The sequence below is a fragment of the Gopherus flavomarginatus genome, chromosome 4, assembly GCF_025201925.1.
Source record: "Gopherus flavomarginatus isolate rGopFla2 chromosome 4, rGopFla2.mat.asm, whole genome shotgun sequence".
Lineage (NCBI taxonomy): Eukaryota > Metazoa > Chordata > Testudines > Testudinidae > Gopherus > Gopherus flavomarginatus.
In genome coordinates, this window is record NC_066620.1 from 172809538 (window position 1) to 172835053 (window position 25516).

General features: G+C 39.1%; 1 protein-coding gene across 3 annotated transcripts in view; it reads right to left on the reverse strand.

Moving 5' to 3' along the window:
• Window positions 1–1590: 1590 nt before the first annotated feature.
• The window catches only part of MCPH1 (microcephalin 1), a 223444-nt gene continuing 199518 nt past the window's right edge, over window positions 1591–25516 (reverse strand). For 2 of the 3 annotated variants that reach the window (XM_050950730.1, XM_050950729.1), the window contains 2 exons: window positions 7279–7516; window positions 1591–1856 (listed from right to left, as the gene is read on the reverse strand). In XM_050950730.1, coding sequence (XP_050806687.1) covers window positions 1801–1856; window positions 7279–7516 — 294 coding nt within the window. In that variant the 3' untranslated portion in view covers window positions 1591–1800. Of the gene's footprint in view, window positions 1857–7278; window positions 7517–25516 lie in introns of those variants that run through there. The other variant, XM_050950731.1, reaches the window with a different exon arrangement.

Below are 25516 nucleotides of genomic sequence, written 5' to 3' on the forward strand. Positions count from 1 at the left end.
ACTCAATGTGCAGCAGCAGTCAAAAGCTAACAAAATGTTGGGAATCATTAAGATAGAAAATATCATATTGCCTCTATTATAAATTCATGGTACACCCTCACCTTTAATACTCTGTGTAGATCTGGTCGCCTCATCTCAGAAAAGATAAGATTGGAATTGGAAAAGGTACAGAAAAGGGCAACAAAAATGATTAGGCATATGGAACAGCTTCCATATGTGGAGAAATTATAAGATTGCGACTTTTCAGCTTCGAAAGAGAGACAACTGAGGAGGAATATGATGGGGTGAAAAAATTATGACTGGTGTGGAGAAAGTAAATAAGAGTTATTTACTCCTTCACATAACACAAGAACTAGGGGTCAGCAAACAAAATTAATAAGCAGCAATAAAACAAAAGGAAGTATTTCTTTACACAACAAACAGTCAACCTGTGGAATTCTTTGCCCGAGGATGTTGTGAAGGCCGAGACAATAACAAAGTTCAAAAAAGAACTAGATAAGTTCATGGATGATAGGTCCATCAATGGCTATTAATCAGGATGAGCAGGGATGCAAAATCATGCTCTGAAGTGTCCCTAGCCTCTGTTTGCCAGATACTAGGCATGGGCAATAGGAGATGGATCACTTCATGATTACCGGTTCTGTTCATTTCCTCTGAAGCACTCGGCACTGGCCACTGTTGGAAGACAGGATACTGGGCTAGATGAACCATTGGTCTGACCCAGTATGGGCATTCTTATGTTATGTCCACAGTGGCATTTGAGTCAGTATAAGTTATGTCACTCAGGGGAGTGGCTAATTCACATCCCTGGGTGACAACTTATGTCCACTTATGCCGTAGCGTAGCCATATTCTTAGTGTTTTTATCATTGTGCGTGTTACATGTTTACAGGGCAGATATGAAGACAAAGTTCTTGGCCTCAAAAAACTTCCACTCTAGATAACGATGCTGAGATTTTCAAAGAAACCTAGGCAATTTGGATCACCATCAATTTTAGTGAAAATTGGGCATCCAAATCCTTGTGTAGCTTGAAAATCTCAGCTTCAGTGCACAAATACAAGAGCGAACTAGAGCAGTGTGATAAAATGGAGATGTTTATGAAGTATGTAGCTTATTAGCTATGTGATTTTTGCTTGAAATTTTTTATTTTTAGTACAGAATTTCTATTGTCTTAGTTTAACAATTCTCTGAGGGGAGGACTGGGGTTGAAAGGCAAGTTATATGCTGCAGTGAAATTATATTGGTGCTCATATGTCATCCCATAAATATGAAGTTGTATAATTATATCTAAATATATACTACATACTAAGTTCTAAAAGAAAATTAGACATAACCCTGTGCCCACTTAAAAATTGTGTTCAGATTCATTTGTGTTTATGTTTGGAATTTTTACACCAAGGTAATCTTTCAAAAGCACCTAAATGACAGGCTCTTAAGTCCAAAAGGAGACCTGGGAGCCTAAGTCACTTAGGTGCTTTTGATAATGTTGCCTCCAGTGTATAATGCTTGTACATGAGACCAGAATTAGGCCCAAAGACTTGCATAGTGTACAAAGAAATACAAAGCAAAAGGATTTTTATTGGGCAAATACCTTAATACAAAAGGCTAATCAAAGGATTTCATTAGACAGACATTTAGATGAGACTCACCACACTATACCAAACTTTTGGCTGTATTTAAAAATCCATTACTGTCTCTTTGTAAAATCTTGTATTCACTGTTGGTTCAGCTTCTTATTTAATCGAAAACGGGACACCTTTACTAATTTCCTCACAACCATAAGAAGTGTTTTGAGTTCACTCATTGCTGGAACATGTAGTTTTCCAGAGGACATATGCTATGCTGAGTGACTGAATCTATAGGAAATCAATAAGAAATATGTTATATATTAGCATATTAGGATGAATACATAGCAAATAGCTTCTTATTAAAAAGGAAATATATGCTTTGTATAACACAATATACACTACTAACAAAATAATCCACTCAGCAGATTGAATTTTTGGTATAAAGTACCTTTGAGGAGCTGAGAACATAGGGAGTAAGAAGGACCATAAAGATATATACTAGTGGTATAATATGTACACTGCACACACCTCCAATCTGCTTTTTTAAAAAAAATGTATTTCATTCTCTATCTCTCAGGTATCAAATATGTGATTGATTGTAGGACTAATTTATTCAGTAGTGAACAGCTGAGATTAGGTGTGGAAAGCAGAATGTATATAACCAGAAACTAACTAGATTACATAAACTAGGGATACATTCTGTTAACAATAAGAGAGCATCAAAACTGGATAAATCCCTGAGTAATATATGTCTAGCCATTTGACTGGATTTGTATTTGTACAAATCTGATATCCCACATACTTTCAATATTAGATTGGAAGGGACACACTTTCAAACAGGTCTGTACTCAGCCTCCACTTTTTCTTGGGTATGTACGTACACTCACAATTTATATGTACACATACCTGCATGCACACTTTAAATATTCTAGGTGTGGATGTACAAACCTAAGTGTATACCTAAAAAACTTGCATCTATTGGAATTGATTTAGGATTGGATTAATTGATATGAGATTTTGGGTCAGCCCCTTATAAAGATATGGCCCTTTTGCAAAATTGAGAGCCTAATTTGGATGTTGACAGCCCCTCCTGCAAATTTCAGTAGTGTTTGGATTCAGAGATTGGCTTCAGGCCCAACTCTAAAGCACTACAAAGAGGTGAACTAGGAGAGTAACTACTTCATTACAGCTAGACATGGCAGAAATTCAATTTTTTTAAAATAAATTTGACAGACTATATCAATGTTCATTTTAAGCATTTTTTGATTATCAATTTGAATTTTTCAGTTCCCATAGTTTTGGGTTCTAAACTTTATTTTTTTTTATTTAATTTTTTTATAGTTGTGGGAGATTATGGGGGATCAGACAATCATCTAATGACAGTAGATGTTGAGATTAAAAAAGTTAAAAGTTTTATAGCTGTTAAAACACCGTTGTCAAAATATATAAAGGAAATATCCTTAAATTAAACTCTAAGTTCTCAAGCAGCAGTTTTTAACTTTGCCTATCAGTATTTTTTCTTTGGTTTGTGTATGTTACAGTGAAATCTACATTTACCAACATTTACTGACAAAAATCTAATCCTTCACGCCTAATTATAACAGATTAATTCAACATCCCTAGCAAGATAAAGGGGAACATTTTAAGTGGCAGCTAATTCCAGCTGAGACTGGTTTTCAAAGAGCTCCACCCAAACAACTCTCACAGCAGGATACAAAGGGACAATATGCAACTAATGAAAGGCAAGCAAGGCATTACATAGAACACTCTCACAGCTTAACATAACATACAGAGCACAACACTTAGGGTATGTTTATACAGGGATAAAAAACCCACAGCTGGCTCAGGTCAGTGATTTGGGTTCACTGGACTCAGGCTCCAGGGCTGAAAAATCACAGTGTGGACATTCAGGCTTGTGCTGGCCCAGTCTCTGGGACCCTGTGAGGGTGAAGGGTCTAAGAGCTCAGGCTCCAGCCTGAGTCCTAACATCCACACAGTGATTTTTAACCCCACAGGCCATGCCTCACGAGCCAAAATTAGCCGACCTGGACCAGCCGTGGCTGTGCCATGGATATTTTATCCCCATGTAGTTGTACCCTTTCCTACTGAGGGCCGTAAATGAACTGTTTCATACACAGTAATTACCAAGCATTCTTTTAACAGCTTGATTTTCTTTCTGCATTGGAAGGGAGATCAATTAAATGAACTAAAAATATTTTTGAGCTCATTTATTTTTTACATGCTGACAGCTTGGGTTGGTGCTGTATAAGTCCATGCCTCAAGGAATTCACAGTATAAACGGACAACTGGCCTGAGAGAGTTTCTGCTTTGAGCTTGTTTTCAGTGTCCCCCTTAGGTTCTATGGAAGAATTGGGATCCTCAATTTTGGACCTTAAGAATCTGGCAGGATAGGCTATACCATGCACCATGGAAAATATACATATAATTCAGAATTATATGTATATGAAATATTTTCAGAGATGAACTAAAGCTGCAAAAGCACTGATGTGCTAAACACCCTTCTTAGAGGCGTAGGTTCACCCAGTGAGAGGTGCTAGTGCACTGCACTCTCTCCAGATGCTGATGGTCTAAGGCTGAGGCCTGGCTCACCATCCTTCCATGGTGCCAATGGATCATGTACCTAATGCTTCAAGTACTTGTGCATATTTTTACTTTAATGACGATTTCTGGCAGTCAGGTAGAGGAAACCTCACCTCCAAAGCCCCTGGTCTCTATATATTTTAAGTCTCTTGTGCCAATACTGATCTTTTATTAAAAATTGTCTGGAAGGTGAAACAATTAAAAAAAACAACAGAAGTCAGATGTTTAAAATGGAAGAATGTAATTATAAGGTGTCACAAACAGATAAGTAAGGGTTAATAGAACAGAAGTACTTCATGTCTCTTCTGCCCGTAAAGGGTTAAGTTCAGTGAGCCTGGCTGTCACCTGACCAGAGGACCAATCAGGGGATAGGATAATTTCAAATCTTGAGAGAGGGAAGTTTTTGTGTGTGCTGTTAGTTTTTGGTTGTTGTTTACTCTGGGGGCTCAGAGGGACCAGACGTGCAACCAGGTTTCTCTCCAATCTCTCCGGTACAGGCTCTTATAAGTTCAGAATACTGAGTACTAGGTAGATAAAGCGAGTTAGGCTTATGGTTGTTTTCTTTATTTGCAAATGTGTATTTGGTTGGAAGGAGTTCAAATGTGTATTTGGCTGAAAAGGAGTTCAAATTGGTATTTTGCTGAAAAGATTTTAATTAGTACTTGTATACTTAGGCTGGGAGGGTATTCCCAGTGTCTATAGCTGAAAGACCCTGTACCTATTCCATCTTAAATTTACAAAGATAATTTTTACCTTTGTTCTTTCTTCAATTAAAAGTTTTTCTTGTTTAAGAACTTGATTGTTTTTTTCATTCTGGTGAGACCCCAGGGGACTGGGTCTGGACCCACCAGGGAATTGGTGGGGAGAAAGGAGGGAAGGGGGAGAAAGAGGTTAATTTCTTTCTGTGTTAGGATTACTTTCTTTCTCAGGAAGAGTCTGGGACGGGGAAAGAGAAGGAGGAGGGGATTTTCCTCTCTGTTTCAAGATTCAAGGAGTTTGAATCACAGTGATCTTCCAGGGTAACCCAGGGAGGGGAAGTCTGGGAGAGGCAACGGTGAGGGAAAGGGTTTACTTTCCTTGTGTTAAGATCCAGAGGGACTGGGTCTTGGGGGTCCCTGGGCAAGGTTTTTTGGGGGGACCAGAGTGTACCAGGCACTGGAATTCCTGGTTGGTGACAGCGCTACAAGTACTAAGCTGGTAATTGAGCTTAGAGGAATTCATGCTGGTACCCCATCTTTTGGACGCTAAGGTTCAGAGTGGGGAATTAGACCATGACATAAGGAAATCATGATGAGGCTTTATTGTTAGGGCAAGGACTACTGTATTAATTTCCCCATCAGAATTTAATATAGTAGCCGGCTGTACTACTTCAAAAAGGCACAGGAGAAAAAGTGGATCTCTGGACTAAAATTATGGAACAACGCGAAAACAACACAAACATTACTCTCCACACTCATTGGTTATGCATACATTGTTAAATGGATGTTAGAGTGTTAGTCTGGATTATTATTTCTGTCCATCTGAAAGTTATGCTGGAAATACTAATATGTCCAAGTGTATTGTTTAATTTACTATATCACAGTTCCAGTCTTCTTCTCATGCCCTACAATGCTGTCTCGTCTTATCTTTCCTTTTTTTGACACAGCTGTACTTTAATTCTGTTATGACTTTAGAGAGTGGCTTTCACACTGCAGATCAATCTAAATCGAAGCTCTTGTCTTTCAACTCTAATAATTTTATCTTTTATAAAGTATGAAATATACTTTTGTTTTGACAAGTGTTTTCTCCCTTACAAACCAGATTTTCTGTTTCATCCTTCAGCAGTGTTCTGACTCAGACTTTGCAACATTATGGTCAGAGTGATTTATTTAACAAATAGTATCTGAAAGCTTTAGTATCTGCTGTAAAGCAGAAAGTAAAGCTAGCTTATTAAGACTGTTATTCAAAACACAAATATCTTATTTTCTTGTGTTGTATTATGCAAAAAGATTCTTTTTAGGAGAAGATATGGAGCTAATTTAAAAGATAAATACTCTCAGGACTGTGAATCCCAAGAAGATCACCAAAAGTTTTCTTCTGTGGGGATATTGCAAATGTACACTCAATTTACTGCAAGAATGTCAAGCTTAAAACTAATTTCTATGGTGTCTTAGGAAATATCACAGAACAAGCATCTCCCAGGAACTCAGCACCCACAGATTTTAGCAAGAAATTTTCTTCAAGCAGAGCGATAGTTGTAGCAAAGAACATTTCAGAAATGCATATTAAATTACATATTATATACTATAAGGCAGATGCTCAGCTGGTGCAAAATGTCAGAGCCTATTGAAGTCAACAGAGCTATGAATCTGCACTAGTTGAGCATATTCTCCACACATTTTTATAATCTTGAAAGACAATTTTTTTCCACCAGATATTTCAAGAAAGTGGTTCCTAAGTGTTTTCTCATAACCTACTTTAATTAGACTAGTATCACATTTAAATGAAACAACTCCCATGAAATATGGAGGGCACAATTTGAAGTAATTTGTACAACACTATGCTAGGTCCAATTCATAAAGGTGGCTCCTAAGATCAACACAGCCTAGCCCTAATTTTACCAGAAAGTCCCTGACAGCATGTAGTCAGGTCTTCCTAAAGGGTAACAACTGTAGGACAGTCTGTTCCATTCTCCTCTCTCCATACTCTCCCTCTGGTAATCTTCCGCCCATACTTTGGGCTTGTTTATATGGAGCAGCAATGCTCAATATGAGGATGCAATTTCTAAAATTTACTTGTGCACTATTTGGTCTGTGTAAACCCTGCTGGTACATGCTAAAGATTCCCTAACGCTCTTGAATGTAGTGCACAGCACTATGTTAAGGCCCAATAGGAACTTCAGTGAGCAGCAGCAGGGTTTACACAGACCAAGTGCACGATATTAAAGCGCAGTAGGGAACTTTCAGTACACACCAGCAAGTCTACAAGGACCAATTAATGTACAAAACATTAGTGTGCTTTTGAAATCACATCCCCTGTCGGGCATATTAACACACTGGGTAGAAAAACTCTTAGCACATTTGAAAGCACATTTCATAATATTATATTGAGCTGAAATTAAATCTCTTACCCAGTATCCATTTTTCTGATAAATATTTTATTTCAGGTTGCTTCTTTCCCAAATATTCTCCAATATAGATTTTGGCCTGACGCAGGGTTTTACATATTTTTCCTCCACACAACTGTACAAGTTCACTTAGCTTGTCACATGGCGGTTGACTGGCAAGAGATATAAACATTACAGGCTGACTTGAAAAGAGGTCCTGCTGATATTTTCCTGATGACAGGTGGCGTTGAAGTCTGCAGATCTGTTTTTAAGGAAAAAAGGAAATTAAGAATTAACATGTTTCAATTTCATTTATAAGCTGCAAGTGAAGATAGTCTTTGCATTTAGGAAAAGAATTACAGGATATGAAAACAACTCTTTACATTCCCAAGTAAACTTTTGAGTAAGTCATACCATGATTAGCTAACGATCACTAGATATTTATTTTGTTATTTATGACGACTTTTTTTGGCTCGATACAAAAGCCAAAATATCTATGTGCCACTTATTTGATTTCCATAATATAGCCAGGTATTTATTCAATGCTCATTCTAACATGGTATTTGAACATCTTAGAAGTACATAAATCCAGCAGCTAGTTTACAGATAAGCTCTACCTTTGGTTCTCTCCCTCCCTTTCTGCAGCGCAGGTTGAGGGAATTTGTTTAATAATATTTTCATAGTAATTTTTAATAAAAAAGTTAAGTAGATGAGAAGGATTTTGTGTTTCTCTCTGAATGCGGTGAGAATGGTGGGCACTTTTAGGCTTTTAGGATGTAATTCCACAAGTGTGGGCAAGATGCTGAAAAACCTCTATCTCCTGCATCTGATTATAGACAGATCATTGTTCCAAGGGAGCAGAGTAAATTTTGGTCATGAAGTATTTTGAGACAGCCCAGGTCCAAGCCACTGAAAGGCTTTGACAATTAAGACCAACACATGAGAAACGTAATCCTGTATTTTACTTTGAGCCTGTCATGGTATAATTCCCCACTCTGAACCTTAGCGTCCAAAAGATGGGGTAACAATATGAATTCCTCTAAGCTCAATTACCAGCTTAGTACTTGTAGCGCTGTCACCAACCAGGAATTCCAGTGCCTGGTATACTCTGGTCCCTCCAAAACCTTGCCCGGGGACCCCCAAGACCCAGTCCCTCTGGATCTTAACACAAGGAAAGTAAACCCTTTCCCTCACTGTTGCCTCTCCCAGGCTTCCCCTCCCTGGGTTACCCTGGAAGATTACTGTGATTCAAACTCCTTCAATCTTAAAACAGAGAGGAAAATTCACCTTCCTCCCTCCTTCTCTCTCCCCCTCCCAGACTCTCCCTGAGAGAGACAGTAATCCTAACACAGAGAGAAAATTAACCTCTCTCTCCCCCTTCCCTCCTTTCTCCCCACCAATTCCCTGGTGGATCCACACCCAGTCCCCTGGGGTCTCACCAGAATAAAAAAAACAATCAGGTTCTTAAATAAGAAAAGCTTTTAATTAAATAAAGAAAAAACCGTAAAAATTATCTTTGTAAATTTAAGATGGAATATGTTACAGGGTCTTTCAGTTATAGACATTGGGAATACCCTCCCAGCCTAAGTATACAAGTACAAATTAAAATCCTTTCAGCAAAATACAAATTTGAATTCCTTCCAGCCAAATACACATTTGCAAGTAAAGAAAACAAACATAAGCCTAACTCGCCTTATCTACCTAGTACTTACTATTCTGGACATATAAGAGACTGTATCAAAGAGATTGGAGAGAAACCTGGTTGCACATCTGGTCACTCTCAGAACCCAGAGAGAACAACCACCAAAAACTAACAGCACACACAAAAACTTCCCTCCCTCAAGATTTGAAAGTATCCTGTCCCCTGATCGGTCCTCTGGTCAGGTGACAGCCAGGCTCACTGATCTTGTTAACCCTTTACAGGCAAAAGAGATATGAAGTACTTCTGTTCTATTAACTCTGAACTATCCGTTTATGACAGAGCCAGTTGTAAGAGGCATTAAGGGAAACCTTTAAAAATAGGCCTTGTCTGCACTAGGGGCTTTAGCACTGATGTAACCATGCATGTGTGTAAATGCCTAACCTTGGCTCCATTGAAATCAATGGCAAAACTCCATTGACTTAAAAAGGGACAGGATTTAACCCCTGGTACTGAGATGCATTCTGCTGCTGTAAACCACAGCTTGTGCTGGTGCAGCTTACACTCAGGTTTACCGGCAGCAACTATATAAGTGTAGTTACACAACTGCTAACAACTCCAGTGTAAACTGAGCCTTAGAAAAGTAAGATATGGTATGTTAATGAATCTTGATAGAAGTTGGTGCCGAGCATCCTTAGTCACAATCACACACATGCGATTTGGGTTGAGAAAATGCAGATGACTAAGTGTAAGGGCCATATTCAAAACATCATAGATTTGTATTGTTGGAAGAAGCTGGAACCAGCTGCACAGCTGAAAGAGCCCAACATATTTCAAGGAAAAGAAATGTAGTCCTGAACCCAGGGAAAAAACAAAAACACTATTTTCCCTGCAGGGCCACTGTCTATATTTGCTTAGAAGGTTTGGTACTTATAATGAAGTGAAAAAAACCTAGGCAACCAGAACATGGAATCAGGGAAAATATGCCATGGTAAGGGTAAAGACCCCCTTGTGGCCCACCCCCTCCCCCACCATGTGTGGAGGATTAAGCAGAAGAAATGCTGGAATTATGGTAAAGAATACCAGAGAAGTCTGTTCAGTCTAGGATCAGACTGGGCCAAGAATATAGAGAATGAATGGACAGAAGATTACTTAAAACAACTAAATCCAGATTTAAGATTAATGATATATGTGTATATATAATGGGACTATTACACACTGTACCTCTTGCATGCAAACTCTTTCCATCTTTAGAAAACTTTTCCATTCATAACATAGGAGAGAAGGGAAGTCCTTTACAAATACTGTGCAGTCCTTAACACTATTAATGTGGTTGTGTACTTAAAATTAAACAAAAAAAAAAAAAGGCTGATTGATACACATAAGGAGTGTCTAGCAATTTCTTCTCCTGGTAGGTTTGGTATACTCTAGAACCTTTTTCCTTCTGAGCGCCACCCCCGCCCCCCAATATACTATAAAAACTCCATGACCCACCTATACCACAACAACAGATTTTCTGCATATAAAAGCCAGGGCTGACATTAGGGGGTAGAAAACAGGGCAATTGCCTGGGGCCATATGCCACAGGGGCTCCGGCAAAGCTAAGTTGCTTAGGCTTCCGCTTCAGCCCCGGGTAGTGGGGCTCAGGTCTCCAGGCTTCAGCCCCATGTGGTGAGGCTTCAGCTTTCTGCCCTATGCCTCAGCAAGTCTAACGCTGGCCATGCTTGGAGGACCCCTGTAACCTGCTTGTGGCCCCCCAGTGGGCCCTGGACCCCTGGTTGAGAAACACTACTCTAGAAAGGGCAGACAGAGTACTGTGGAATGAAAAACTATTTCCTTTAGCTCAATTATGAAGTTCAGAACTATTCTGGTCAGGTTGCTACTGCAAGTACTAAAGCCTTACCATTACCCCTAAACTATCTAGAGCTGAAATAATCAAACCATTTAAATAAAAGGGTTTTTTTTTTAATAAGCCAATTGCAGTACATAATGACTTGAACATTAGGGCAGGTGTTCAAAATGATGTTCATAAAGATGACAGATGTACGTTGCACCAATTAAGGTCTTTTCAGTGTCTGTGATTTCACTTCCTGGTACAGTACAATACAGCAATCAAATCTGGAGGTCACAAATACATGGAACATCACATCTAAGTCTGTCTGCCATGATTATGTAAAGAAAGTCTCATGGTCAGCCACAGGAAGAAGGTGGCATTTTTTTAAAAAACCACCACAACAGCTGCTATTTAGGTTTCCAGTGTAAGTATAGGTTCTAGTTCAGGGGTCAGCAACCTTTCAGAAGTGGTGTGCCGAGTCTTCATTTATTCACTCTGATTTAAGGTTTTGCGTGCCAGTCATACATTTTAATGTTTTTAGAAGATCTCTTTCTATAAGTCTATAATATATAACTAAATTATTGTTGTATGTAAAGTACATATGTTTTTTAAAATGTTTAAGAAACTTCATTTAAAATTAAATTAAAATGCAGAGTCCCTCGGACTGGTGGCCAGGACGCGGGCAGTGTGAGTGCCACTGAAAATCAACTCACGTGCCGCCTTTGGCACACGTGCCATAGGTTGCCTACCCATGTTCTAGGAGGACACTGTGCTACATACCACTTGATCAGTGAGAGGGCAGATCTCCTTGTTGACTAGTTCATTGAAATATCTTCCTCATGCCAGCAGCACCTCTTCAGCCTAGTTCAGGTTTAACAACATATATAATAAATGCATAAACTGATAACTGGACATGCCAAACCTATCTGATATTTTTTGTCCCTGTTTTCCTTGTTGAAGCTTGGTGAACTGGCTCTTAGGTAATAAACAACAAGAGCTACAATTGGCAGTACAAGAGGAGATGAAGGCAAAAATAAAAGTTTGGGCACAAGAGTAGCTGAGATGTTTGATACTGGAAATTTTTCACCAATGTGAAAAATAGGGAAATGATCTGAACAGTGAACTCCTGACTTTGACACTGACACTTTGGCACTTAAGATCTTTGTGCTTTAGTTTACAAATCTATGGAGTTAATATAAAAATGCTCACTCAATTTACAAGGGGTTGTGAAGATTAATTAATGTTTGTAAAGAGCTTTCAGATCCTCAGATAAAATTACAAAGCAGGTTTATTATTCTTATAAAAGGGAATTTCTTAGCTGGTGATCAGTGCCAGATGAACAATGAAAAACAAAGCCCATGCTGAGATAGCACAGGCAGTAGTTGCACAATCTCCACCTATGTCATTCTTCAGAGAAGTCAGTCCTATTGAGAAGTGGTATCTCCAGAAATGAGGGTACAACGTTTTATTCTCATGAAATCTTTGGCTGCTCTTCTGAAACTACAAATAGTTAATTTTCTATAAGCTGACTTGCAGGACACTTTAGAGAAGCCAGAAGCTGATATAGTTAAGGCAGGCCGAAAGGGCTAAAATGCAGTCAGAAATCTGTTGTAGCTATTTATTCTTATGTGAATGTACAGTGTTCAAACAACATATGCATTACTAAGGTTAAAGAGAGCTTTCCCAACTGACTTCAATGAGTACACACTTAAGGCCGTAATACACTTTGCAATCTCTGATGTGCAAATTAAAGGCAGGATTCTGATATTCCTACGATTGCACTCACTCACTTTCATGAATTACCAGTTGCTTCAAAATGTGTAATCACCAAGCAACATAAAAATGCTTCAGTTAAAAACCATTCAGGTAAGAAGTTCAACAAATTATACACTATACTCTAATGAAAACAACCCAGAAACAAAGACTCATGATAAACATGATCCTATCTTTGGTGGCTCAAATAGCCTCTCTCTTCCGTCAGAGAGAATTGAGAACATCTACTAAATCTCCTGAGTTGCTTATTTAGACAAATTAGCTACATCTGAAAGGAGAAAAAATAATCTCCAAAAGACATTAATTTAGTGTTAGTTTATTTAAAATTAACAATCAGACTTGATTCCAAGGGACCTTTGTGCTCACCTTGCCATGCTGCTTTTGTTAGCCTGGAGTTCTAGGGTTTCCAAGATGAAACTGATTAGGATTGACAAGATCTGTTTACGTTAAAAACCCAAACAGGACATGAGTTTCTTAGATGGAAGACACACAATGTAACTTGATTGTAATCCTGCTGTTTCACACATTTTACAGGACATGATTTTAAAAGGCCTGCTATATTCCCACTTCTTCAAACATTTTCCATGAGCACATTTATTGTTGAGGTGACGCATAAAGAAAAGTTGTTTTATTTGTACAGTGGGTCCTACTACTGGAAATACACTTGAGTTAAATTAATATTAAAGGCAAAAATTGCAAGAATGTTATGTTAAAAATTTGCACAGCTAATCACAAAGAGTCTGGAATGCAAACATTATGATTCCAGTAGCAACATTAGGTCCAGCTGTGTTGTACAATTCATGTGGTTTGGCATATATGTTTATGTTATAAATGCTAATGTTGGGATTTTTAAAGGAGTTAAAATGCTGAAATCCCTTTGAGATAGCACCTACCCACATTAGCCTCTTTTGAAAATCCCAGAATAATGTATCTATATATTGACTGGAATAATAGGAACAGCATATTGTACATTGTGCAGGATGACCAAAATAAAGTTTGTTTGGACCTTAAATTTTGCTTTTCCTGCTCCTTGTAATTTTAAGTGCAGCTTGGATCCTGCTCAGGTGTACAACAAGGAGAGAAACTCCTTGCTCTCTTCATCCAGAGGCTAGAAATAACTGAAACCCCTGTATTCAGACAGCACAAGGACTCTGCAGGGCTAGCATTGCTTTCAAAGCCAGTCTATGCATAGAGGAGTAGAGGTAGCCAGTCTTGGAAGAGAAAACATTGCACAATCTGGAAGCCATTTGACCACCCCCGACTTGGACTAGAGATTGAATGGCACAATCCACCTCTTCAAATTGAATTACCCTTTGTAACATCAAAGAGTTTGCAGCACTCCAGGACTGCTGCACACCCTTTTATTTTTATTTTTAAAACTTGAGCAAAATCTTTCTAATTTCAATCCTAATCAGAGACCAAAATTGGGAAAAATTCAGCCCAAAGAAGTGAGTATTTCCACAAACATCATGTGTGCAAACAGTTATTATGGAAACTATTTCATAACTGTAACTATAACAGGCATGATCAGCACCTGCTATGATATCAAACACTGTCTAATTATATTCCTATCAGGTGGCTCTGCGAAGAGAGTCCCACTGAGTATAGTCATTATTCAGGATTCAGATATTAGCTTAGTTCTTTCATCAGACAGATGAACAGGCAATAGCACCTCCCTTACACTGTCTAGCACTGTTATAAATCATGAATAATATAAATTATTAACTTATAAGCTCCTTTGAACTGCAGGTTTCAAAAAGATTACTACACTGACAGAAAATTAAAGTATTGAGAATTTATGATGTTGTAATGCAGCATTTCTTCATAACAACAACAACTGATCAACTGTCCTCCATTTTTCATGTCTCACATTTTTAATGCTTCAGATTGTGGGTTGCATGTTACAAATAATATTAACAATAGCAGCAAATAGGTAACATATGATGTATTGAAATATATTGCACATATGCAGGATTGGGATTTTTGCTTCAGCTGTTACATTTAACTTCCTCTTTCTGAACAGACACACACTAGACATCCACATAAACACCACCATTTTTAGTATCAAGTGCTACAGTTGTGCCTGGAACTTTATGAGAATGTATGAAAACAGGTCCCTGGACAAAAGTACTTCCAATCCAAGACCTTGATCCTTCAGTGAGACTCAGGAAAAGGCCAGATTCACCTACAGTTGAACATCAGAGTTACAAACGCCTCAGGAATAGAGCTTGTTCATAACTCTGGAACGTTTGTAACTCTGAACAAATGTTATGGTTGTTCTTTCAAAAGTTTACAACTGAACATTGACTTAATACAGCTTTGAAACTTTACTAGGCAGAAGAAAATGCATACTTCTGGTTCCAAGTGAGGTGTGTGTGGTTGACCAATCAGTTCATAACTCTGATGTTTGTAACTTGGAGGTTCTACTGTATTGGTAGGATTGGAGTCCAAGTCATAACAGAGCAAAAGAAGGTAAATGATCAGGTTGAGGAGGAGATGAGTGAGGGCTGCAAAAGAAAAAAGTCATAGGGCTGATCCTGATCTTGCTGACACTGATGCAAAGTGGAATTACTTCTGATTTGCACCAATGAGAGGTTGGAATAAGACCCCTCAAAATGTATATAGCAACCTGCATCTCTATCTTTTTCTGTCCGCCCTCAGCCTCCTTTTTGATTTTGGGAGAATAAGGTCAAGCATGAGAAAAGGAATAGATGGCACAGGAGTGTTAGTAGCAAACAGCCATATACCTGATATACACAGTTTATTAGCATTCCGTCGAAAGTAACATGAAATATCAAGTTATTTTAAGTCTTTATAAGGTACAGTACAGTATATACTAGAATTTAATTAAAAATGCACTTGGTATAAAGCAAATTTAGGTTAAAGAAAAATATATTTTAAAAACCACAATTTGTTTTACAGTTATTAATCCTTTTGTCTTTGTGAATTATGCATATGATTTTCCAACAATATACTCCAGAGTGGCCTCTCAAATTCAGGTAATAAAAATGTAAGGACATGCCTAATGTTACCATTTTTTTGATGTAACTGGAAAATTATTCATCAGTGAAACTGCTCCCTTCCTATAAATTACAAAAGTGCTAATGCACATCCTATAAGAAAAACAGTGTTGTATTTGAAGTACTTACTCTCTGCCTGAAATGTGGTAGTAAACATGCAATTCTGCACAAAGATTAAGGGAAAAATATTGCCCTAAATAACTTCAGCTAAAGGAAACGTTAAATGTAGGTTACTGTCACAAAGGCTGAGTCCACTTACCAAGCTTCTGAAGTATAACATCAAATAAACTCCAGTATTAATACAGATTTATAGCTAGATAATTGAGCGGCAGAGTGCGCATTTTCAAAATTATGACTGCAGAGTTTTGTCCATAATGCTTGTCATTCACAGGAGATACATATTTTTATGGCACACATTTGAGGACCAAATCTTGTTGCTTGTGAAGTAATGAGAAATTGACCATTTCCTTCAACCAGAACAGGCTCTGACCACTAAAGAGGGAAGGTTTGATTTCCCACTCTGTTATACCAGTTTTATGCTGGTTTAATGGCACTGAAGTCAATGGATTTACAGCAGCATAAAACTATGGTAAGTCAGGCACCAAAAATAATATGCTCCATTAAGCTAAAAATTTAGCAAGAAAGATAGTTCTAAAAATGGTACACATTTAATGGAGTTGGGTAATATTGCTGGTGAAATCTTAAGGTCTGAGTTTACAACTTCAGTGGGATTCAATATAGTTGAGGGTGTTCGGTATCTCTGAGGATTGGGCCATTAGTGTTTGTATTTGCTGACACTGTAGTTCTTCAGAAACATCTAGGGAAGAGTATGGGCCTAATTTATTGCATTCATAGGAAACATTACACTTACATTGTTCTACATTTTCAGGTAGTCTGTCACTTGCTAAAAATTTGAAAGGAAAACATATATGTGGAACCCCAGGCACATTTGAAGATGAAGAGTACTCAAACATGAAAGTGAAATAAAGTATCAGACTGCTTCTGACAAAATAGTATGTATAATGCAGTGAAGACAGCTAAGAAGTACGGTTACCCTGCAGTGAGGGATTTGAAGAATCTGCAGCATCCTACGGGGATCAAGGAAGTCTGCATTACTATACAATAGCTTGGGTAGGTCCAAGGAGAAATGCTATAGGTTTTCATCTTTCTAAATGTCAATATAAAGGATGAAAATGATCAAACCAAACAGTGACATTGTTTAGATAGTAACAAAGTAAAGTGCAAACTTTTGTTATCTCCTAGAGTTGGTTTCATCCTGTTTGTCCTTTATTTATTTTAGAAATTTGCTATTAGGTCATTTAACGTTATAAGCAGTTTTAAAGTTGAAAATGTTATTCAGTAAATATTTTACTTTAAAACTATATTGGAATACTGCACTTAATAGTGGATTTTTAAAATTAGGTGCTTCATAACTAATATGATCTGGTTAAGAACTGGATTTGCCCTAAGCTTACCAGCTGTTCCACGCAAACATTGTTCTTTGCCTGAGGAGAATTCTATTGAAGTTAATGAGGTTGCACATGAGTGCATAGTCCAGCAGGCATGATCAGAGCCACACTCAGCAAAAATTACCTGGGTCAGCTTGTCTGCCCTAATAGTTACAATTGTCTCAACTTTTCCTTTATTAGCATCAAGCAATTTTATTACTGGTGCAGGTACTTATCATTCTGTGAAGAAAACTCAATCTAACATTTAGTGCAAATTATTGAAAATCTCATATCCACATTCTAGTATATTAACTGAAACTGATACTTTTCTATAAACTATCAGTACTGTCCAGCTAAAGTTTGGGCTCCCATTTTGTCAAACTACAGAAGCACAAGATTTCAAATGACAAAAATGCTAACACACTTTTTGTATGACTGATAAAGGAATGTCAACATCCCAACATGCATTCACAAGTGGAGACTGTGTGCAGGCAAATCTGTGTGTGTGCATTAAGGGGCCTGAAAAAGTTTGGGCACCTATTGGAAAATCTGAGGCAGAAAGATTACCTGCCAATTTCTCCTGTTGACAACATCAAGAGGAACGTGAAATGTGTTATAAAGACAATTGATACACAGCAAAGACTGGAAATTCCTCCAAAATACTTCCCTTTTTTCCTCCTCAGTAGTTTTCTACAGAAGTGTTTCCTGGCTCAGAGGGTGAAGGGCGAAAGAAAACTAGAATGAAGACAATTTTACTAATAAAATTTCTTTATACTATCTGTTGATAGACAAGCCTTACTTCTCTCAAATCTCATAGACTGATAAGTAAGGCTTACTTCAATAATATATTCTCCAAAAGACAGAGTCCTAATGAGAATACTATACAAAAGCGTTTGGCAAACATATCCACTGTTTGGCAGATATTCAAAATCATACTTGAAGATGTTTGGATCAGTTCTTCCTCCAGAGCAAATTTTTGCAGAAAAAAGCAGAACAAAATTACTTAATGTTAAGATTTGCTTTTTTCCCACTGAACCAGAACAATTTTTTTAATGCTGCATAACATAAATATATGATAGCTATCTATTTTAAAAAAGAAAAGAAATTAGGCTTACCAAACGCATATCTTTTTTCCCTAGTGTAGATCAATATGATTTAAAACTAAGGTTTGTATTTCAAATGCACATACATCACATCAAAAACTTTAAGGCTGCAAGATATAGCAAGTTTCATTATAATTCCATTTTACTTGCGCATAACTTCCCAAAAAATTATCTTCCTGAAGGTCGAAACAACAGACTGGACTTCTACATAGGATTGCTTCCATTGACATGTACAGGCTAGAAATTGTGGAAAAGCAGCATCACTTGCCCCATAACCTCAGCCATGCTGAACACAGTGCCATTCCATAGCCTCAGAAACAACTCTGACATCATAATCAAAAAGGCTGACAGAGGAGGTGCTGTCATCATCAATATGAACAAGAGGATGCTAGGCAGCTCTCTAACTCCACATTCTACAGGCCATTATCCCCTGATCCCACTGAGGATTACCAGAAGAAACTACACCATCTGCTCAAGAAACTCCCTGAAAAAGTACAGGAACAGATCTGTACAGACACGTGCCTAGAATCCCAACCAGGGGTATTCTATTTGCTACCCAAGATCCATAAACCTGGAAATCCTGGAGGCCCCATCATCTCAGACATTGGCACCCTTTTAGAAGGATTGTCTGGCTTTGTGGACTCTCTCCTTAGGCCCTATGCTACCAGCACTCCCAGTAGGGCCGGCTTTAGTTTTTTTGCCATCCCAAGCTCTGAGAGCACAACTGTCCAAGCAAAACAAAAACAAAACAAAACAAAACACCTTTACTAAAGGATGCAAAGGTTCATTACTACTACTGTCATAAACAGATAGCTAAGGGTTAATGTCTCTTTCACCTGAAGCACCTGACCAGAGGACCAATCAGGAAACCGGATTTTTTCAACTCTAAGTGGAGGGAAGTTTGTGTCTGAGTCTTTGTTGTCTGTCTGCCTGCTGTCTCTGAGCTTTGGAGAAGTAGTTTTACTTTCTAATCTTCTGTTTCTAAGTGTAAGGACAAAGAGATCAGATAGTAAGTTATATGGCTTCTTTTCTTTGGTATTTGCATGAATATAAGTGCTGGAGTGTTTTGATTTGTATTCTTTTTGAATAAGGCTGTTTATTCAATATTCTTTTAAGCAATCGACCCTGTATTTTGTCACCTTAATACAGAGAGACCATTTGTATGTATTTTTTCTTTCTTTTTTAAAACCTGTTGGAGTTTTTTCTTTACTTCAGGGAAATTGAGTCTGTACTCACCAGGGAATTGGTGGGAGGAAGAAATCAGGGGGAGATCTGTGTGTGTTGGATTTGCTAGCCTGATTTTGCATTCCCTCTGGGTGAAGAGGAAAGTGCTTTTGTTTCCAGGACTGGGAACGGAGAGGGGGAGTCACTCTGTTTGGATTCACAGAGCTTGTGTCTGTGTATCTCTCCAGGAGCACCTGGAGGGGGAAGGGAAAAAGGATTATTTCCCTTTGTTGTGAGACTCAAGGGATTTGGGTCTTGGGGTCCCCAGGGAAGGTTGTTCAGGGGGACCAGAGTGCCCCAAAACACTCTAATTTTTTGGGTGGTGGCAGCAAGTACCAGGTCCAAGCTGGTAGCTAAGCTTGGAGGTTTTCATGCTAACCCCCATATTTTGGACGCTAAGGTCCAAATCTGGGACTAAGGTTATGATAACTACACATATCCTTACAAGCACTGTCACATGGCAGTGAGTCTGATGTTAACTCTGACAGATGTGAGAGAATGTTTAGCCAGCCATAGCCATAACAGCTAAAGATGCAGGTACAGAAAAGAAAGCCAGTCTGGGATTGACCCATAAGAAATATGGCTGTCTTAATTCAATTTAGTTAATTAACCTTTGTGCATAACAACCTTGTTCTCACACAGTGAATCTCCTGTATGACAGCAATAGGGAACACTACTTCATTGGATATATTCCCCCTTCTGTTTGAAATCATTTTCCATTTTTGCCATGTGGCTTTCACATACAATCTATCCTCTCAGCTCATACAATGTCAAGTTATTATACCCTTATTGAATTTTCCCATACTCCATGAGCAGTCTCATTGATTTTAATGGAGCACCTTGAGTAGTAAGGTACTACTGAATGTAAGCGGCAAAATCTGGTTAGAGAAAAACATAAGAAGGACATTGCCAAGAGATACAAACATGTATTGACCCAAAACAAAACTGAGAAACACCATAAACATATCTGCCTTAACACAGGACATTGAAATGTAGAATATTTAACAAGCTGACTACAATCTGACAAGAAAGAGGCAGCCCTTTAAGAGATGTGTGCCACAGGGTAAAATAGAGCCATAGCTTATTAAGAAGAACCTGCGTACCACGCAGCTAAATGTTACATATCAACTAGTATAGCATTTTTCAAAGTTTGGGTTGTGACCCAGTACTGCATTGCGGTATGTAAGGCACTGGGTCCATCTGGTCAGCACTGTCAACTGAGACGTTAGAAGTCCCCTCGGCAGTGCTGCCCAGCTAAGGCAGGCTAGTTCCTACCTGTTCCGACACTGCACTGCCCTCCGGAAGTGGCCAGCAGTGGGTCCGACTTCTAGACAGGGGGGCAACGGGGCTCTGCATGCTGCCCCATCCCGAGCACCAGCTCCGCACCCCCATTAGCCGGGGGAAAGGAAGGCATTGCTTGTGCGCCTCTGCCTAGAAGCTGGACCTGCTGCTGGACGCTTCAGGCGCAGCACAGTCCGTGGTGCCAGGACAGGTGGGAAGCCTGCCTCTGCACCTCAGCTGCGCCATTGACCGGGAGCTGCCAGAAGTAAGTCCACGCCCCAACCCCCTGCCCTGAGCCCCCCCAAACCTAGAACCTCTTCCTGCACCCCAAACCTCTCATTTCCAGCTCCACCTCAGAGCCTGCATCCAGAGCCCTGCCCACATTCCAACCCCCCTGCCCCAGCCCTGAGTCCCCCCCAAACCCAAAGCCCCTCCTGCACCCCAAACCGGCCCCACCCCAGAGCCTGCACCGAGCCCTGACCCCCACCCTCATCCAACCCTCTACCCCAGCCCTGAGCCCCTCCGCACTCCAAACCCCTCATCCCTGCCCTGCTCCAGAGCCTGCACTCCCAGCCCAGAGCCCTGACCCGCTCCCGCATACCAACCCCCTGCCCCAGCCCAGAGCCCACTCCCATACCCTGAACCCCTCATTCCTGGCCCCATTCCACAGCCCTCACCCCTGCACCTCAACCCTCTGCCCCAGCCCTGAGCCCCTCCCCATCCCAAACCCCTCAACTTCAGCTCTGTTGGGTTGCGAGCATCAACAATTTTCTTCAACTGGGTCCCCAGGAAAAAAAGTTTGAAAAACACGAATTAGTAGATGAAAGCCTGTGCTGTTGCATGGGCATGGCAGTTGGGCCTGGTAATCCACCATTTGTGCTCAGTATCTGATTGATTTTTCCTCAGGGTTCTCCTGGTTTTAGTTCTCTAGATATGTCTACACTGCAATTTGATGCCTGTGACAGCTGATTCAGGCTCCAGCCCAAATGTCTACACCATATTTAAACAGCCTCTTGGTCTGAATCATCTGGCACAGGCCAGCCGCAGGTGTCTAACTGCAGTGTAGACATACCCTCTGGGGCCAGTGAGGATAGCTTTCTTTCTTGGAATTGTGTGGGGTCAAAGCTTAGAGTGGTACTGGTACGGATGCCACCACGTACTAGACGTATGGGAACTGTTTTCACTTGTACTCAATTCTGTACGGCTTGGAATCAGATTATTTCAGTAGTTGTGGCAGGTCTTCACATCAGCATGCCTATATACCCTTTCACCGAACACTATATCAGGAAACACTCACAAAACACCACAGAGGTGAACACTCAAACCCAACACAAAGCAGTAGGTATTATTGAACAGAAAATCCTATAGAGTGGTAGTAAGCCATGCCTGTAGGTAGGCGGGGGCTTGTGTTTCCATGGGCTGTGCTGTAGTGAGCAATGTTGCTGTTTGTACATGTTCCCCTAAGTTAATGCACCAGACTGCCCCCTGGCTGGAAGCACAACCACCATTTTGTTACCCCACATTGGTGTTACTCCCACCTTCCCTGATCAACTATCACATTCCAACTTCCTTTGGATGATGAAATTACATTGGGTCCTCACAGGGCCCAGCGATGATTGAACCAGGCGACATTCTGAGCAAACAGAGCTCTGAGCCATGCGTGTAGCTGTTTCCATCACTACATAATGACTCAGACATTCTAGACTTCAGAGTGATAGACAGACAGAGGGACAGTCCTGGAAGATTTGTGCAGGCATCGAATGAGTGATATGTGTTGCTGTGAAGGGACGTGTGTGTTTGGGGTTATTGTGTATGGTGACTGTGTTGTTGTATAGATGGTTTAGAAGAACTTTGGGAAAGGGGCCAAGTAATCCACCATGTGTACGGTCTCCCTCATATAAAGTGTCGAACTGTTGCATGCAAATTAGCTGTACAGTAAGGATGTGATTGGTACTTTTGATAGCACAATGGTCTAGGACTCTTCATGGAATGGATACATGCCTTACTACTGTAGCTACCCACTGCCTGGGTGTAATTCATCAAGTCAAATTGACAGAGAACTTAAAATCCAGCCAATAACAGACCATGAAACCCAATGATGATTCCACCTGGTGATATTTTGAACAAAAAGAGCCCTCAACCTTGCTTACAGCTCTTTTCAGCTGTTTCACGCTGACTCAACAGTCACTCTAGGCTTCAGACTGAAACTCAGAGGGACAATTCTGGAATTTATTGTACAGATCAAGTCACTAAGAAAGGGAGCAACATTTGCAGAAAAGAAATATATTAAAATTATGGCATCATTTGAATACTTAGGTTTTTATTTAATTTGTTGTTTTGGGAAGCCCTACATTATTATTATTATTTTAAATGCCAGGATATTTTGCAGCAAGTTCCAAGAATGACATTTGTTTTGGGGACTGAGGCAGGGGGAATGCTTCCATCAGCCTTTAACAGTAAATGATAAATCCAGTGCAGTCATCAGATTTGCTATACCTGGCAAAGTGTAGATTAATAATACTTTGATAAAGAAAAGGGTTTCCTATTCCAGTAATAACAAAATCAGTGAGCTTGTTGAAAGGAAAAGCCTGGCAAATGTGACGGGTTACACAGATGCTCCCTAAAGAGTCTCTCCCCAAACAGTTGTATTCGCCCATCATAAAAGTAATCTTACATTGAGAGTAACTCCTAGTTTTATTATCCTAAAAATATACATATTCTAGTCTCTCTATTCTATCTAAAACAAACCAAAATTATTTAGCAAAGACAAGAGTACATTCTCTCCCCCGCCTTAACTGAAGCTGAATGCCATTAAGAACGCCCAACAGTACAGCAATGTGTGCCAAACTTGAATTTTTGTAAGCATCGTTTGAGTTTTAAAGGCTACAGTAAGTGATGGGAACACAATCGTCTTGGGAATCTACAAATAACTTTTAAAAAAAGCTCATAAATCTGGCTTTCATGCCTTAGTTTTCAACAGCTTCATGAAATATGTCAAAGCTTGAACACAGTAGGTTCTTTTTTCTTCAAATTTCTTAGGCTTGACTTTTTTCAATCTTTTTTGATATGCTTCAGTGAAACAAATAGAAAAGACGCTGCTTTAAAAAAATCAGGCATCAGCAAAATTACTTTTAAAAGTTTAGCTTTGTTCTTTTCAGTTATAGTAAAAGAGATTAACATGTACCCATTTAAGTACTACAGCTTAAAATAGTCCCTCAATATTTTTTAACATTGTAAAAACACACTTGTCTAAGAAATGATGCACTTTAAAACCACAATACATTATCTTATGATGAAACAACAGTAATTGGTACCAATACACAATTTTGTAATGCAAAGCTCAGAGATCTCATATTAACACTAAAAAAGTCAATATCATGCACCAATTCTGTAAAATAGTTTATGAAGAAAAAAGCTTTTAATCATGCAACTCTCTTTTCACTTGCACTAAAATGAAACCACTTTGAAAATGGTGTGTACCTTGCCCTAAATACCAACGGAGGGGCCAGCTAAAATTGGAGCAAATGTGCACTAATAGCAAAGTCTTTAAAGCCATTTCTAAACTAATAGTGCAAAATTGTTGAAGTATATTAGCTGATATATCATTCAACTGGATGTGACCTCTGTGGAATAGATCCTTACTGCAACAATGTAACATAGGAAATATAGGACACAATAAGTTACCTGCCTTCCAGGAGCTCCTGATGGCCCTACTACTATGAATATTTCTGGTCCAAGGTTTTTATGACCATCACTTCATGGCAGAAAATTTTATTTGTGGGTAATGCCATCTCTCCCCGTGTGTCCACTTAAACTATTGCGACTGATTAAGGGAGAGAAATCTCCCAGGAGATATAGCACACAGGGAGTGTGTGAAGTCATTCAGTCCTGCCCTTGACACAGTAGTGGTTGCAGCTTCAAGCACACACCCTGCCATAGTAAAACATGGTTCTGTTTGAAAAACATTTAGTTGTACGCGTTTTAACTAACATGTTAAATGACAGTCACTTCAAAAAGGTAGGGATTCCATGATAGCTACTGTAGCAGCTCTTCCTTCACAGGCAGTTTAAAATGCTCTTCTGTTTGAAGTTTATCTATCTACTGTTATAACCCTTAGAGGGATTATAAATGAAGAAGTACAGAAGTAGTATTTTCCAGTTTGCTTACTGTGTGCTTTGAGCACACTTTGGGTTGGCCTTTCATTCAGCAAATGAGAGAAAATCCTGGAAAAAAAAGAGACAAGAGAGGTTCTAATGTCACAGACATTGGTAGGGAGGCTTAGGGCCAAGTCACAGTACCTGAAACTACTTTTACCCTATTTTTAAACTTAATAGATTTCCAGTTGACAGTGTCCCTTTAAAAGATTTGTTTTAACAAAAGAAAACCACATCCCAAAAAATCCACCCCAAAACACAAAACCAAAAAGAAAGGATATCGTCTATGGCCAATGATTTTCGTCTCAAAGCAATCATTTTCAAAGTCTCTGATTTCAGAAACTGCCACCCCCCATCTTGTGGTCTGGTACACAGTTAGCAGTTAACAGAAATGATTTTTGTTTGCCAAGATTACTTCACACTCCTGTGCTTTCTGTTAAAGAGCTGGTGACCTTACAGGAACCTGAAGCAAAGCAAAGGAACTGCACTCTTCACACTACTTTATCAGTGATCACATCAGATGCTGAAGGGAAAACAGAAGTCTGAAGTGGTCTTGGCAGGTATTTAGAGTAAAAGGAGGAAACAATTTTCAAAGTGTTTTCTTTGCAAAAATATTTGTCATTTTAAAATATAACAACTACTGTTTTGGGATTTCAAACATTTTTTTTTAGAAGTGTTTTCATTCACCTTTAAAAGATAATGGAGCATATTGTGCATTCTGAGACAGCATTATTGATATTACTTATTTTCTGCTTAACTAAGTTTCCCTCTAGTTTTAAACAAAAA